The sequence below is a fragment of the Semicossyphus pulcher genome, unplaced genomic scaffold (assembly GCF_022749685.1).
Source record: "Semicossyphus pulcher isolate SPU_LCO1_2020_fin unplaced genomic scaffold, fSemPul1.0.p SCAF_17, whole genome shotgun sequence".
NCBI classification, from domain to species: domain Eukaryota; kingdom Metazoa; phylum Chordata; class Actinopteri; order Labriformes; family Labridae; genus Semicossyphus; species Semicossyphus pulcher.
Genome location: NW_027211681.1, coordinates 24,080,631 through 24,097,726, shown reverse-complemented (window position 1 = coordinate 24,097,726; position 17,096 = coordinate 24,080,631). Strand labels below are relative to the sequence as shown.

Below are 17,096 nucleotides of genomic sequence, written 5' to 3'. Positions count from 1 at the left end.
TGTTATAATTGATACATTCATAAAGTATTGTCACACATTGGCAAAGAATTACAATCGGGGCCCTATGTAAAGGGAGACTCAGTCGTTCCCCTTCACCTTTAAACAAATCCATTCTCACAAACGGGATCATTTGTAATGTCCAAAAATATCTGGATTTAAAAAAAAGCTTGACATATTGTTGTTGTATTCAAGCAGATAGTAGAGACTGTCCTCACAAGAGAAACACCTGTAGCATCTCCGTATGGATGCCCATTATCACCTGACTTGAGGCAGATCACTTTTTCCTGTCAGGAATAAAGGTGGAAGCAGAGTTCCAAAACCTCCTAAGGAAGAGGTAAGGATCGATAGATGGTCAACAACAGTCAAATCCCAATTCCCCAACTCACAGACTTTTAAGAGTTTCGGGTTGTTACACTGTCAAATTGCAGATGTTTAAGGACTCTGAGGCGGATTCTTCAGCACCAAGTTTTGCCCTTTGAATTACTTCCACAATAAATGTGATTTTCCAGCCACGAAATGTACTAAAACCAAGCATGGGCGGTGCTTGAGGTCAATCTGCAAGTCACATCATCCGACTACTTGCTGTTGTCGAGTATTTTCAGTCAAATGTCCACGGAGAATTTACAAATGTTCATGGAGTTTCTGACTTGTAGGAGTTTGCTCAAATATCTTAACACTTGAAAGACACAAACACAAAGTGTAGATGTGGCTTTCTTTTTGAATGGAGATGTGTTTTCCTTTAATATATGTGTTGTCCAAAAGCGTTTAGTGCTTAGGCCTTATATATATGATTTGGGATTGGGCCGAAGAATGTGACTTGGACATGCAGTCGGTCGCAGTTGTACTTATACGTATGGTTTCTTATACCAACAGTCTTTGCCTTTTAATCATGACTACGATCATTTGACTATTTTTTGATGAACCTAAAACTTTTTTAATTTAACCTTTTTTTAACCAGGAAGTCCCTTCAGATAAAATCTCTGAGGGAGACCTGATTGAACGTCTTACATACGTGATCTCGACACTGAGAAGGACTTACACATTTAGCCTGATCCCCTCTGTGTTGCGCTTCCTGAAACTGAGGGCTATGAAGCTTATGAATTTTTACTATAACAGCACCTCACCTTCTGTACATGCCGATATTAAACCATTCTAAAACACCGCTCGGAGGTTGTGTTCACTGACCTTTCTTATGAAGCCGTTTCTGTTTTCTCTCATATTGCTTCCCTCTCTCTCTCTGTCCTGTTTTTCCTTTAAGTGTTTTATGGTGCCAAACGTAAACTTTCAGAACCACACGAGTGCACGGAAGTTCTCTGGACGTCCCCAAAGCTTAGTTCAGTGTGCTAAAATAATTTAGTGATATGACACAGCCGAGGGGGGGGGGGGGGGGGGGCTTGACAGGGTTGGGGGATGGAAGAAAGAGAGAGTCGGTTTTTAATTAAGTGGCAGAATTGACTCGGAGATAATGATATTTGCTTTGTGCAGATTTTGGTTTGCAATCAGCCTCATTACATGAACACTTGACTGAGTGAGAGAGAGAGAGAGAGAGAGAGAGAGCTTCATCTCTATGGTAATGTCAGTAAATTGAGTGGATGGTGTAATTAATCTTCTACAGTCACATTGAGGAAGGGCAGGTAATGAGATGAAGGGTGACAGACCCATGTACACACACACACACACACACACACACACACTTATTTCAAAGCACTTTCATCATCTACAACCATCACACAAACAAACGAACATATGAAAGGTTGTGGACACACACAGAGAGGATATTGTGTAGAGAAGGGCTGTAACCAACATTATTGTTGTTATTGATTGATCTCATTACTTTTATGATTCTGCTGCATTTACATGGCTCGATGCAGAAGAAAAAGTCACACAGTATAACAGGAAGGAAAAAGGAAACACGCATGAAGATATGTTGCAAAAATTAAATAGGATATATTTTAAAGTTGTAATCTCAAAGATCTCAGTTTCGTTCTCTTTGGGGCACCTATGGTGATAAACTGTAATTGCAGGAGCACACCTCCCAGATATCCACACAGCGCTGCATGTGAGACGTCCACAGTTGGCTCCGGTTGTAACTCTTGATTTTCCTCGCTGACGGTCGCTTTCCTTTTTAGACTGTTTGCCTTCATCTGAGCGTCGAGTTTGTTTCTTTTTCTTTGGATTTTCACTTATTGTTGAAGTTGTATCTGTAGTCATCCATCTTTTCTTTGTTTGTTCAGCCATAGTAGATTACTGTTTACTCGCAGCACTTGCAGAGAGCGGAAAAGCAGCCGCTTAGATCCGCCTACCCTCTCTGGCAAACCAACCACTGCTGGCTGATTGAAAAACGCGTCACTAACTGGGCGCTGCTTGTGATTTGTTGTGTGAAAGTCGCCACAGACACCCAGTCTGTGATACTGCAAATGCAAAGGCTTTCATCAGTGGGCCATAGGCTCAATCACCATTGTGTTACTTCATTCGGCAATAGAAAGAGACTTAACAGACATTAATTTAAATTAAATTAGCTTCTCTTTGTCCTTGAGTGAGGGAGTTACATGACAGTTACACATTTTATTGCGAGAAAGACAAAAAATGAAATGATTTGAATTTGTACGGCAGTTCTCTGGCAGCCTCAGCTACAACTTTACTGTCATGCTCTCATCCACTTAAATAATATCCCGTTTGCCGTCTACTGGCTGCATGAATTCACATAAATGCAGTCTGAGATGAAGTCAAAGTTTTCATCATAATTTCTTCTTTTGTCCAAACAACAGTACAGAACCCAAAGACTCTTCATTTATCATCATGTATAACAAATAAAGCATTTAAGAATGTGGAACCAGCTAATGTTTGATGCTTTCGCTTGAAAAAAATACTGAAAAGATTCATTAATAATACATAACTTTTTTTCCAATGAATAATTGCATAATCAACAGATCATTGCAACTCCAGTGTAGATAACAAACACACTCAGACAGGCAGAGAGACAGTCACACTCCCAGAGCAACACATCACAGAGCCTGGAGCATCACGATGTCTCACACTTGGCTCCTCTCTCACACTTTCTCTTTCACACACTGACACACAGAGCAGGCGCTGACTCACAGTGTGAAGTTCTCCTCCGGGTAGCAGCGGTTCCTCAGCAGCCCGGCCCACAGCTGCACGCCGATGATGCCGAAGATGAAGAAGACGAAGAAGCAGAGGAGGAGGACGTTACCGAGCATGGGCAGAGTGTCAAGCAGCAGGTTCACCAGGATACGCATGCCTGCAGAGACAGACACAGAGAGACAACTGTATTATGACACATACCAGAAAACCCTGAGGCTCAGTACAATATACTTCAACACTATCCTTTTTTCTAAACTAAATGTGAACAATCTTAATAATGATCGATACAGCTGTGCTGCAGTACTTTGCAAAGAGTAAAACTGGGGAAAAGGGTAACATGTATGTAAGCAATGTTGCACTTATTATACATATGCATGAGGTAATTTAATGCCCCAACCATGACAAGCTGTTTGACATTTGACCTCTGAAAGTTGTTAACGGAGGCGCCGATTTAGCCAAGTTGGCAGAGCAGGCGCTGCATGCACAGATGCACAGTCCACGGCCTTTAGATGCATGTCATTCCCCACATTTCCTGTCACTTTTCGCTGTCTCATCTTATAAAGGCAAAATACCAAAATAAACAATGTTGTTACTGCACTCTGTCTCTTCATTGCCTTGGCACTTCCAATTACATTTCAGGGGTCAAAGTTCAAATGAACTGGCAATGGTTTTTGGGTCTAAAAATAACCTCATGAGTGGACAGAGAGTCACGGAGTAACAGACGGAGAAACAGACAATGAGAGAGATCACTCTCATGTCTGCTTGGTTGTTGTGCGATAACTTGATATATTGTTTGTAGACTCAATGAGCTCACAGGCCCAGCTGCACCTGTTAAACCACCAGGCTGGCTCACTGAAAACAACAGGTACACAATCGGGATGACATAATCACAGCCGAGACAACGAGGCATTTGGGGGTGCATTTGGCAGGCAGGTTTGTGTTTGTGTTTTCAACACTGGCTGAATTGAATTTGGGATGTAAACAACAAAACCTAAATGGCATGACAGTGGGGATAATGTCAAATTATAGTTTCAAATGTTGCAGCTTTAAGTGAGCAGGGAAGCTAACGCCAGCTAAAAGTGTATCATGTGTGTATTTATGGTAGCGGCTAAAAAATGACTCGAAACAACAAATGTATTGAGACAATGTTTGGCCCAGTTGAATCAACCTCTTACACACAAACACACGCTCTCTCATTTATCCCCCTTGTTGCTCAGACATGTAATATTATGCTGGCATTTCCATATAAGCCTCCGTATTATCATAATTAGCTAATCAATCACTAATCTGCACACTAATAGTGATCCCACGGCCCATTACTCCGGCTCTGATCTGTGCGAGGAAACTAAAGCAGGGGTTAAATTCTATCTGTAAAATAGATGGAGGATTGATACAGCATTTAGCTGACTAATCAGGGGTAAGTGGGCAGGCAGTGCTCAGACCCTCTCCCAGGGGTCCTGCAAAATGACTTAATGATAACTGATTCAGTATGAAGCCGTAAGAGACCAGGAAGACCTGAACAGCCTTTAAGGGTACCTGGATACTTTATTGATGCAAATTTCATAAATAAAATGTCTAAGTGAGAATTTAATTAAAAAGTCGAGCCACATTTAAATAGTGCATCTGAACATAAAGAATCTTTCATTTAGCAATTAATGGAACGTCATTGTTAAATATCTCACAGGTAACCCTGTCTATGAAGGCCATCTATAGTTATCATGCATTTACAATACTTGAGGATCACATTCATTAACACACACAATGTTCTGCACTCTATTAACCATCATAGAGACATTACAGATGAGGCAGATAATGAGACGCTCCTACTAATTAAAAACAAGAGGTTGACTGAGGGGTCTGTACCGCCTTCACTTACCTATACATCACCTGTGCTATAATATTGAATTCAGTATGATTAGTTGTAATGTAATTGCATTGTAGGTAAAGTGAAGTTAAATATGCATCTGTAATAATGCATTCTTCATCATAGTGTTTTGTAGTTGGTGGTCGGTCAATTGTTTTTTATTCATTTAAAATGATTAATGTTTCATTATAAGTGATTATTATGTACGACACCAACTTTTTAGTAAAAGCAGTTTGTCTCTGGAAGGGAGCCTTGTGTTATCTGACAAAGTTGTTAAGCTTCAGTTAAACTATGAGTTTACTAATTGGTGTTTCCACACAAAGAGCCACATGTGAGTTTCAACATCAGCTTCATCATAACTGTTAATTACTCCTGATAATTTAAATCCCCCTGAAAGGCTTGAGATTTAAATTTCTTGGGGTAAGAATCGAATGTCCTTTCTGTCTTATCCTTTCAGAGTAAACACAGACAAACACAGACAACAGCGTGCTGAGCTCAGTTTGGATTTTGGATGTACATGTTTTATGTTTTAAGGGCATCAAATTAATCATACTTCAGACAACTAGCTCCCAAAAAAAAGTACAAAAGGTTCCCGGAAAAGGATTTCTATTTTAGCATTTTATATTTTAATGAGTGTGATTATATGCTTTAAAGTTGTACTCTAAATTTTTTTTAGCGGCATCTATGGCGATAAACGGTCATTGCGGGAGCACACTTCCCAGATATCCAGACAGTGCTGCATGTGTGACGTCCACGGTTGGCTCCGGTTGTAACTCTTGATTTTCCTCGCTGACGGTCGCTTTCCTTTTTAGACTGTTTGCTTCATCTGAGCGTCGAGTTTGTTTCTTTTTCTTTGGATTTTCACTTATTGTTGAAGTTGTATCTGTAGTCATCCATCTTTTCTTTGTTTGTTCAGCCATAGTAGATTACTGTTTACTCGCAACACTTGCAGAGACCGGAAAAGCAGCCGCTTAGCTCCGCCTACCCTCTCTGGCAGACCAACCACTGCTGGCTGATGGAAAACGCGTCACTAACTGGGCGCCGCTTGAGATTTTTTCTGCAAAAGTTGCCACAGACAGCCAGTCTGTCATACTGCAAATGCAAAGGCTTTGATCAGTGGGCCATAGGCTCAATCACCATTGTGTTACCTCATTCAGCGATAGATAGAGACTTAACAGACATTTATTTAAATGAAAATCTTCGACATTATCACTTAAAGAACATATAATGTATTGTAATTAGTTTTGAGTGACATTGTAAGAAAGGTATACATTTGAGGCTGTAGTGTGCAGTTGTGTTGAACTGGACTGCATTATATTGAGAGATTTTATTGTAAATATTGTCCCTGCAATATACAAGATCACATTACATTGTGTAGATGTACCTAATTAAGTGGCAGATGAACGCATATTTACACTCCATCACTGGCAGTGTTGATATTACACTTCACAAAACCTGACAGACATTTCTGTTCTATGAGTCGGACTGAAGGCGCAACATGTAGCGCTGTAACCTTTATGTAAAAATTGGAGCAGGTTTGAAGATACAAATAAGTTATTAAAAGATTAAACAAGGAAACAACAAGAGAAAATTGTGAAACTGTAAAAAACGAGATGTAAATTGAAGGCAGCACATTAAAGAACCACGTCTGAGATGTGATTAAAGACGAAAAGATCCAAAACTGTTCCTCCAGGAAGTTAAATTAAAGTCACTTTATTGGAATAAAAGAACGAGCATGCCTATTTGATCACTGGGTATTAAAGTTGACTAGATAGAACAACAAGTGTTTGCTTCATATTAAAGGCGTCTTTAATCATTTTAATCTCTTCCCGCAGACTGCCGGAGCAGCTGCAGACGGAGGGAGGGAGGGAGGGAGAGAGGGAGGGGATGCGGAGGGAAAGAAAATGAGCAAAGTGCAAACTAGATTAAAGGGAGAATAAACAGAATGTAAATGAAAAGAAAGATGAGGCCGACAGATGAGATGCTGATGGCAGTTACTGTGGCTGCTAATATGACCTCCCCCTAGGGTGTTGTGGGTAATGTAGTAAATAGGTCCAGTCCTTTAAGCTGTGGCCAGTGGGAGCCAGGCCTGAATGATTTCCATTAGCTCCCATTAAGTGACTCTTATGTTCACTTCACACATCCTCCACTGTGTGTGCACAATTAGCCAGTGTGTGTGCGTGCAGGTGTTTACGGCTTTGTGTTGGCTGCGGTTTTGTGTCCCTGCAGTGTGTCCGCACATGCTGGTGTTTGTGTGTGTCTGCATGAGCGCGTTGGTGGCTCTCCCGCAGCATGGAGATTGAATTACCCCTGAGACGAGCTCTGTGGTAAATTGTCTTTAATAAAGGAGAGAATTGCTTCTTTATTCATCCAGAGAACAAAGATGAGTAAAATAACTGGCTGTTGGCAGCTGGTGTTGCTGCAGCGCGCAACTGTGCCTGTTATGAAGTGACCTCTTCCTCCTGTGGCTATTGTGGCCGCTGGTTTAGGAAATAACACAACAATTTCATATTTGTGCTGGCAATTTTACTGTCCAGAGTTGATAAAGCGTACGTGATCCATTCTATAGGAGTTTAACGAAGCCTTTATGCTTCATCTATCAAGGGACAAACACTGAAGTAAAACGGTTTTAGATTAGACATGTACACACTACTTTTTCCCAGCTTAAGGTTAGGAAAAGATTGTGTTTATTAAAAAAAGGATAAACACAATCTTAAGTCGTTTTTAATACAAGTCTTCACAGGAGGAAACAGCTGTTTAATAATAAAACTAATAATGGCTGAATTCCAATTAGCTGCTTTGGTTCCAGGTCACAGTATCCAGCTCATGCTGGTTCACAGGATTAACAAGCACCCCTCCTGCCATCCAATCTTACCACCCTACCACCCCCATCCCGCTTCGGTGGCTTGCCCAACCAACCACCCTCCCGATCTCGGTTCAGATCTAGCCATTCAATACAAATATTTATTGTCTTTTAAGTAGCTCTGATATTACAGAGGAAGCCCTTTTCCACACTTCCAATTTGCAGTGGCGTTGGCCTTATTTACCCAGGCTGTAGACAACTGTAGCATGACCGCATCAAGGAAATATTCCAACCACTTTCTGCTGTGCAATTTGTGCAGCGGCAGCCAGCGCTGTGCTACAAGTTTTCTGCAGTTAGGCCACCCAGCTGTTGAAGCACCCTCCCATCATCATGATCATAAAACTCAGTCCCCACTGTCTTAAATCCGTCTGTTTCTATCTCTCTATCTACAAACATGTAGACAGTTAACATAGAAGGGACTCTGAAGGGGTGCAAGCCACTGCACACACAGCTGCTTCTGTCACTGTGTCCTAACTGAACGTGACAAGGTATGTAGATGCTCGCTTGTTGTGAGGAGGTCGGTTTGCAAGCAACAAACTCTGTGCGACTGTGACAGGAAACAAGTTACTCATGGTCGTGGCCTTTTCACCACCGCAGCCTTGATAAATAAAGGGGGTCACTGCTTCCTGCTCCTGCACTTAACATTGGCATCGTAGTTGTGCCAAAGGAACATGAATCATTCTGCACCCGACTACTGTAAATGTAAATAAGGTGCAGCATATTTTAGCACTGTCGCCTCACAGCAACAAGGTTCCTGTGACAGGTATGTATTTAAATATAAACATGTCTTTTAACAGAATCAACTCACCTATACCCGTCTGTTATACTGGAGGTGAGAGTCTCTCTCTCTCCGGCCACACGCCACACTGTTGTTGTATTATTAACGTTCTACAGAGACGCGGTGATGCATTCAAAGACGCTCCGTAACCAAGAGCGTGCGCGCGAGGACACGAGAGCACGCGAGAGCTCGTCAGACAGCCGCGATTTTTCACATCGAATATTAATTTCAAAAATCAGATAAACGTTTTTTTAATACAATTCGGTTATATATTTGAATTTAGAATATTCGTTGACAACCCAACTAGGGTGCACCACCTCTTGCTGTGATCGGCATCAGCCATCCTGCCACCCTAAACAAGGTAGGCTAAGTGGCACAGATAACGGATGGATGGATTATGTCTTTGCCACCAGCAGCATTCGTTAAGGAGAACCTGCAGTCCCTTTGTTTTTCCGACAATATAATCACTGTTATTCCTCAGGATCCAAATGTACAGAAGCATTTACAAAAAAACTGATTTTCAACCCCAAGCTGCAGCGCGAACAACAGAAAGAGCAGCGGAGAGTGAATGAACACAATGAGTGAATCCATCGCAGTGTACAAAAAGAAAATTACCCCATTCTGTCTGCTGCTGTATAAAAAGAGGTATCTGTTTTTATACCACTATTGTATCAAAGTTTAATGCTTGCATTGTGACACCCCTCGTGTGTGAGCACTTGTGTGATTATGACTGAATGCTTGAAAACGAGCCGCCTTTCAATCCACTTGTGTGTGATCAATAAATAACACAAACAGATATCAGAAAATGAGCGCAATGCCGAGCAATCTCTAAGATCAAATCATCCCCATCCTCGTCTGATGTTCCACTCTTGAGTGCTCTCTCTCTCATTTTATCTCAATTCATCCGCCGACTCCCTCCGTCCTTTGCACTTGTCTGCTCGGCTCTATCTATCATCGTAATAGCCTGCTCATCTGGGTCCCCCCCGCATCTCTCCCTCATCATCCCTCTCTTCCTCTCGTCCATCTTCTCCTATCCTTCATGGCGCTGGATGATCCCCTTCTCCCTCCCTCGTTTGTCTCTCTTTGCGTCTCTTTTATTCTCCCTTCTTACCTACTCCCTCTCCTCTTTCATCCTTCCTTAACCCAAATGCCGTGTCCTTATTGAAATGTTTCTGGAGAACCCGCTAAGAAAAACCATCAATCTAGTCCCATTGGATCTCAGTGATTGGTGACTTTCCTATACGGCCCTTTATTGGTGCTTGTTTCTGAGCTCTGTAGCAGACATACCAGTGCAGCACATTTCCCTTTTTAATGTCCAAAAGGAAGAAAAGTTAACGCTGCTCATTGAATGTGCAGATTGCAGCAGTAAACACGGTTTAGACTCGAATGATTTATCATTGTTTGCGTTTCCTCCCACCAGAGAGCACAAACAAAACAATCCATTCAATAGCAAATTAAGTCCACCTTGCACCATAACATTATCAGCCATTAGGGATGTAATGAGTTTGAAGAGCATCCTTCTGTAACGCACTGCTTACAGAGTGGAACATTTTGTGTATGTTAGCACTTGTTTGATTTTTGCTTTGTTACACCGAGGAGTGCAAAGTCAACACGCGTAGTTTTCTTTGTTTTCTTACGCCCCTGCAGCCAGACTCTTCTCATTTATTGTTTGTACTTATACCTATGATTGAAAAGCACTGTAATCCCTACAAAGCCTGGAGCAAAAAAATGTATTAAGTCTGTTTGTGTGCAATGAGAGCAATTGTACAGTCAAATTCCTTGTATGTGTTTGCATACTTGGCTACTTGGTTCTGCACTGCAGGGTTTGGCGCAGGCCCACTGATCACACATGTTTTTGGACATTCCGGCACATTCTCATTCCCAAATGGTTAAAATCCAGACACGACTCCGGTGTAAACCTGTGTGCTGCAATATTGGAAGCAGAACAACTGCTGCGACCGTGCAGCATATGGGAAGTCAAGTAAAATATCAGAAAGACTAGAAAAGTCTTCTTAAGATGCGAGGCAGGCAATTGCTAAGGCAAACAACCAGGGGACCAGGCTCAAAATCTTGTAAATAAGCAAGTACTTGTATCCCTAAGCCTAACCAAAAAAGAGCTTTTTTTTATTTAACCACATGATCGAAAGGAAGACAACAGATCTCAAACAGACACTTAGGGCGGGTTCGCACCAGCCTTGTTTAGTCCGACTGAACCGAACCCCGGTGCGGTTTGTTTAGGTTGGTGTGAACGCCAGAATCAAACTCTGGTGCGGACCAAACAACCGGACCATGGTTCGCTAGAAAAGACGGGACTCGGTCTGTTGGTTCGGGTGAGAACGTAAACACACTTAAAGTAGGACCCAATCCAGGAGGAGAACCAAAAAGCTGTGCATTGCGGGTTGTTAACGGGTGCTGACACTGGCAGAGACAAACATGCAGCCAGGCAGCAGGATGAGGAGAGGACGTTGAGGGGGAGCGACGAGGAAATAGAAATATGGGCTGACCAAACTATTTCACAAATGCTTGTAGAAACGCACAAGAACACGGTGTTCAAACTGTCCAGAGACAAACGATTTTTTTTTTTTTAAAACTCATTAAAGTCCGCGATCGTGTTGAGAGTGATTTGGTATTGCGCTTTCCCACTCTGTTTACTTCAGGGAGTTTTCCCACGTGGGAATTCTGACCAATCAGAGAGCAGTTTCCTCGCGCATCTAAACTTTTGGTCCGCTAATAAAAGCTGCCGTGTGAACACAAACCAAACTGAAGGCAAAATGCAACTTTGTAACAATTTGGTCTTTGATTCGGACCAAACGAACAGACTTTAGGTGTGAAGGCACTCTTAGAGTACCTTGAAAGTGACGCTAACCAGAATCAAACTTTGTACCTGTGGACCGTGACAAAGCTTTTTTAATCTGACATACTGCGGATAAGACAAGTTGGACATTTGGAGTTGGAGTTATATGAACCATCAAGACCTTAATTGTTCGGCAGTACTTTCCAAATTGTTAGACAACAATTCATTTAGTTGTTCTCCTACAGCTCATTGGGCTAGTTCTGGTGGATTTAAATACAATGTGTTTAGAAAAAGCATGAGAACTTCTGATGGCGTTTGGATTGGAGTTTGACCTTGACTGATAGACGGAGGATGGACATTACTTGGATTTCACAGTGAAGAAGAAATAATACACATCTATGCGAATATGCAAAGTCTCACTCTCTTGTCACACACATAAACAAATAATGAAAGAGATACAGACAGAGGGCTAACATAAGACATGCAGATACGATCATCATAACAAAAGAGTCCTTAACTCTTAAGCTACATCAACATTCTTTGTGGAAACATGTACATAGAAGTGTTCTCCATGTGTGAGTCATACGATACAGAATGTTCCGTATAGAGTGAATGTTTCCCTGTGACCAACCGTCTCCACGGCACCTGCTTTCGTTTATGTTGCAGATTTATGAGCAGTGGGAGGTTTGGCAATTATCCTTATAAAGGAAGCAAAACAACATTAGCTTCAAGCACCAACATATCCAACTTAGAGAGCACTCATGGATACTTGAAACGATCGCCTGCTAGGAACAATTTAGACATAAAGCACAAAGCAACGAGAAGCAGGCTCTGATTATTCTCATGGATCAGGACAGGGACTAAGCAGCACTCTGGGAGGAGAAGTGATAGGGTTTGGTGACGAGTGTCAAAATTAGGACAGCTCAGGGTGGATGAAATTACTTTTTGGGAATTGAAATAGCCCTGTGAACTTCCTGTCATCCTGAATTCGTAGCCTCACATAGGCGGAAACTTGTACAGCCAGCTATCACGACAGTATCCACTACAAAGGCTGGACCGAGATGGAAAGTGACCTCACTTTAAAGACATCTTCTCAGTTCTGTTCTTTTCCTCCCTTATTTTAGGACAGATGTCTGTCGCTATTTGAAATGCAGAAGACAACAGAATCAAAAGCTGCACCTGTGAAACCACCAGGCTGGCTCACTGAAAACAACAGGTACACAATCAGGATGACATAATCACAGCCAAGACAACGAGGCATTGGGGCTGCATTTGGCAGGCAGGTTTGTGTTGTCATGTATGGTGCATCGGACACAACGGTGCTGTTTTCATGCGGGCCATTCATACAAAATGAATAATGCTTCTGTTGTGTCACTTACTATTCCAGGAGGCGTCTGTGAGTAAAATACAACGGAAGGAGTTGCCTTTGATCTGTCCTGTGTGGATTTAAACTGTCTGTGGAAGGATTTAAAGAGGAGGGCTTCTGTTTACTTAAACGAAATGTTGGATTCCACTGATTTCCACTGAGCCCACTGGTGTACTATTATAATATTTAAAATATATTGTGGGTTAGTATTGCTAGGGTCACGTGTTTTTAAATCTATACATCAGGTTTGGTATTTGAATGTGGTTTACGGACTGTATGTTCACATCGCAGCTGACCTCACTTGGTCCACGAACATCTCCCATCAGGTGGGGAAGGCCCAGCAGAGGCTCTACTTCCTCAGGAAGCTCAAGCAGGCTCACCTCCCATATTGCCTGCTGATTAACCTCTATCGGGCCATTGAAAACCTCCTGGCCTACTGCTGCACGGTGTGGTTTAACAGCTGCACAGCACAGGACAAGAAGGACCTACAGCAGGTGGTGAACAACCCCTCAGTGACATATACACTGGCTCTACTCTGTAGGAAAGCCTGCTGTATCATAAAAGACCCCCGCCACCCTGGACACCCTACCCACTTCAAAACACTTACTAACAGACGTAAAAACAGCTTCTTTCCTTTTCTTAGTATGTTTGTAGCGTGTTTTGATTTGTCTGTGCCAAAGAGCTGCTAAATTGCCTTTCGCTGTTTGTACAACATTGACAATAAAGATCCATCCAACCATCTATCCAGGTTGAAAAATTGCACACTACAGTGGTTGGAAATCCGCAGGGCTGTAATCAGCTGAAAGTCAAATCTCACTCCCTACTTTATATTATAAGTATAGTTTGTGGCCATATTTTCTGAGCATGTTCACAGTTGAGGTATTCCTGGCTCAATGACTCATATTCAGCACCCCGGACAGCGACCAAGCTACCAGGCTCTGGCTGCCTTTGTGGGCAGCTGTCCATGGTGCTGAATGAGTGCCACGGACAGCATTGCATGAATGAACATCCTGAATAGTTTTTTTCATTTCGGCATGAAATGAACAGCTTTTTTTATAAACTGCAGAGAAAGCATTTGATGAACTCTTTGAATACCGCAGGGATAGTAACACAGCTCTGTTCACTCTTTAGCTGTATTATGACACATTTTGTCAATGAAAGTAACACAATCTGAAGTGGTGTTGTGACTTACTTGGCACCCTGTTAATTGCTTTGAGCGGCCGCAGTACCCTCACTGTTCTGATGGCAGTGAAGTTGAGGTTCTGAAGGTCCAGCGAGTATTCAACCATCCTGGAAAATACACACAAAACATGGAAAAGCTTGTTAATAACACAGAAACTTCCAGAGGTCTACAGTTTATAAGGGTACCAAGGAGAATGACGAACCACTATAACCAGTGTGGTCATAACTGAGGAGCAATATCATCTGAACTTTCAAGTTGTTATGAATTGTCCTCCCTCGATGTTAAAAAGGCAAGAGAGAAGCAGGCACACTTCCGCAGTCTGGGTCCCGCCGTGCCGAGATTAATATGAATTAATGAGCAGGAATTTATGTACCTAATAAAGCAAGACATTAAAGGAAACAGGGGTCAGTGGTAGGCTTTGTTAGATTACCTTACTGTGCTTACAAAAACAAGCTGTCTGCTTGCATGCGGGGAAAACACAATCATCGATTTGTTTGCAGCTGAACATGAATATTTATGCGTGTAGGTGTATTGCTTTACATTGGAAAGTTACAGACTGAAGCACTGGTATTAAAAAAAACAGGTGTTCTGTCACTTTGACACAGGCTGATAAAGGTGGCAAAGTACAAGTAAATCAGCACAGTAGACTTCCTGCACGCGTGAAACGGGATATACCTTTTAGCACATGTAGTAAAAGCATCAAAGTTTATCCTGTCAGTTTGCGGGCGTGCTCAAGCATGAGAAGCCTGATATTAAACCTGCAACCTGTGATATGAAAGCATAGCCTTGTGAGGGAGCAGGGGTTGGAGGAAGTAAACAAGCTTGAAGTAAAACTACGTGTGGGATAATAGGGCAGCAAGGGAGGAGTATTTTGCTATTTGACATATTTTTGACACATTTATTACAGGGAAAACACACTTTTCTTACGTAATTGCAAAAAGAGGGATGGTGGGATTGTAGAGAAAAAGGGAAGAGGGAATACAGGAGGAGAGAAGAATTGTTACACCGGAACAAAAGAATAAGAGACCACTCCAAATCAGCATCTCTCTCTCTACATGTCACGGCCAGCCCAATCCAGATGTGAACCCCGTTGAAAACCTCTTGAACGTGAACAAGAGGAAGATGGATGGTCACAAGCCATCGAACAAGGAGTGGCCTAACGTCACCCAGCAGCACTGTGACAGACTGGTGGAGAGCATGCATGACAGCTGTAATTAAAACAACCAAAAACCTTTGTATTATTCGAGCTCTGAAAAACATATTTTCTTTTGGTTTTCAAGTCGTCATTTTCTGCAACTAAAGACCTAAATGGGAATATTTGATCTGGAAGTAGGAGAAATGTTTCATAAAACAAAAGTTCATTATACACAAACATAAACATATAAAGAGCAGAACCAAAAAAACATATTTTTGCAGCGGTCCCTTATTTCTTTCTACAGCTACATGCTAAACAAGGCCTTATGGAGGTGGTTGTGACTTGTCAATCACAAGGTAGCCACGCCTTAAAGCATACCCTGCTTTTTCATTTATGTTTTTCTTGACCTTAATGTCTTAATTAATACAAATTGACTGTTTGCAACCAGTGGATTCCCCCCTGCTGGCCATTAGAGAAAATGCACTTTCATATTGGCTTCGTGAGGCTACGTTCACTTCTTTTGTCCATGCATCGGTCAGACTCTCATATCTCAGTTTTTGCAATTACAAAACAAAACACCTAAATAAGACTGATGACTGATAAGAAGGATGGTCTTCATTTTGTAGGTACAGGTCGATGGTACCCTCTTGGCGTTATAAACATGTATGTGTATGTCTGAGGCAGGAGGATATGCTCTTATAGTTGACAGACGGGAGATGAAGAAAGCACGAGATGACGACGGATCAGAAACCAACGCGAGGAAAAGCACCAACGGATGATTAAGTGCAATATAACGATGGCAATAAAGTGAGATTGAGAGAGGGAGACGGGTAGCGCCCGAGGGTTTTATCAAGTGTTGGAGATAATTACAATGTTAGGAGACAAAGAGAGGAAAGCAATATGCATATACCTGCCTGAGCAGAAGGAAGAGCTCTCAGGCTGAGAAGCGATGGGGTAGAGAGTTGTCAAGATTGGGAAAAGGAATTTCGAGAAACAGAGTTAAGTTTCAGGTATTTCATATAAATATTACACTCCAACATATTCCAGCACTTCATAATAACAAGCTCATCTCAATGAGAGGCTGGAGAGTCTAACAGGTGATTTTTCAAGAGTCTTAAAAGCTCCAGCCAATTATTCGCTTTCAACATTTCGACCTTTCGACCTGCGCACCTTGAGAGGAGTCTTCAAAAAAAAACTTTGACAGCAAAATAAGAGTAAAATAGACAGAAACATAGAGATTCTTCAATTTCTTGGTGTTCCAGAGGGAGTTTCACAGTTTGAGGTGGAATCCTGCGAGGTTTCAGAGTTGGAAAACACGAACACGTTACGTAAGGATATAACTCAGGAGGCTGAGGAGAGAAAAAAAAATGGCCTTGTTGAAGTTCTGCCAAAATTCAAGAAAATAAAGTTCCTGCCAACTTCAATTAAATGTCAAGTGGGAAGAGCACATGTGTTCCCAGAGTTGTACCTCAAGCAGAGATGTTCCCTCAGTTGTACCTCCATATAAAGCAGGGAAAACTTCAACAGAACAAAGTTGAAACCCCCTGGCTGCACCGTGCCCCAACATGAACTCAGAGGTCTCCATAACAAACACAGGTTGCTTTATTCTCTGCAGATCAGCAACCAAACCTCAGTCCAGCGACCAAACCTCTGCACACGCTTCAAAGCATCCGTAAGGTGTGTGGATCTAACTCAGCGAACCATGAAATATGAATCTCTCCTCTCGCCTGTGTATCGCCGTAACCTTGGTGGTGACGGGAGCCTGCTGAGCCGTGATTCTGCTCCAGCTCCACCACAAATCAGACGAAGCCACGCTAGTAAAACACGCCGACCATGAAAAGTGAGGTCGGAGTTTGCAGCGTACCTGGACACAGCGAGATCACAGAGGTTGGTTCTTTAGTGAGTGGCCGTGATCTAATTTGACAGGCAATTTTCTACGGTGGAGCAGAGAACAGGGCGTACACATCATCCACCGCCACAATAAGAGGAGGAAAGAAGTGTAAGTGTATGC

General features: G+C 42.2%; 1 protein-coding gene across 1 annotated transcript in view; it reads right to left on the bottom strand.

Moving 5' to 3' along the window:
* LOC138595049 (voltage-dependent T-type calcium channel subunit alpha-1I-like) overlaps positions 1–17,096 on the bottom strand; it is a 197,237-nt gene that overhangs the window by 121,130 nt on the left and 59,011 nt on the right. Inside the window, exons 4-5 of the mRNA XM_069666367.1 lie at positions 13,960–14,057; positions 3,100–3,259 (exon numbers count right to left, since the gene is read on the bottom strand). Coding sequence (XP_069522468.1) covers positions 3,100–3,259; positions 13,960–14,057 — 258 coding nt within the window. The remainder of the gene's footprint in view (positions 1–3,099; positions 3,260–13,959; positions 14,058–17,096) is intronic.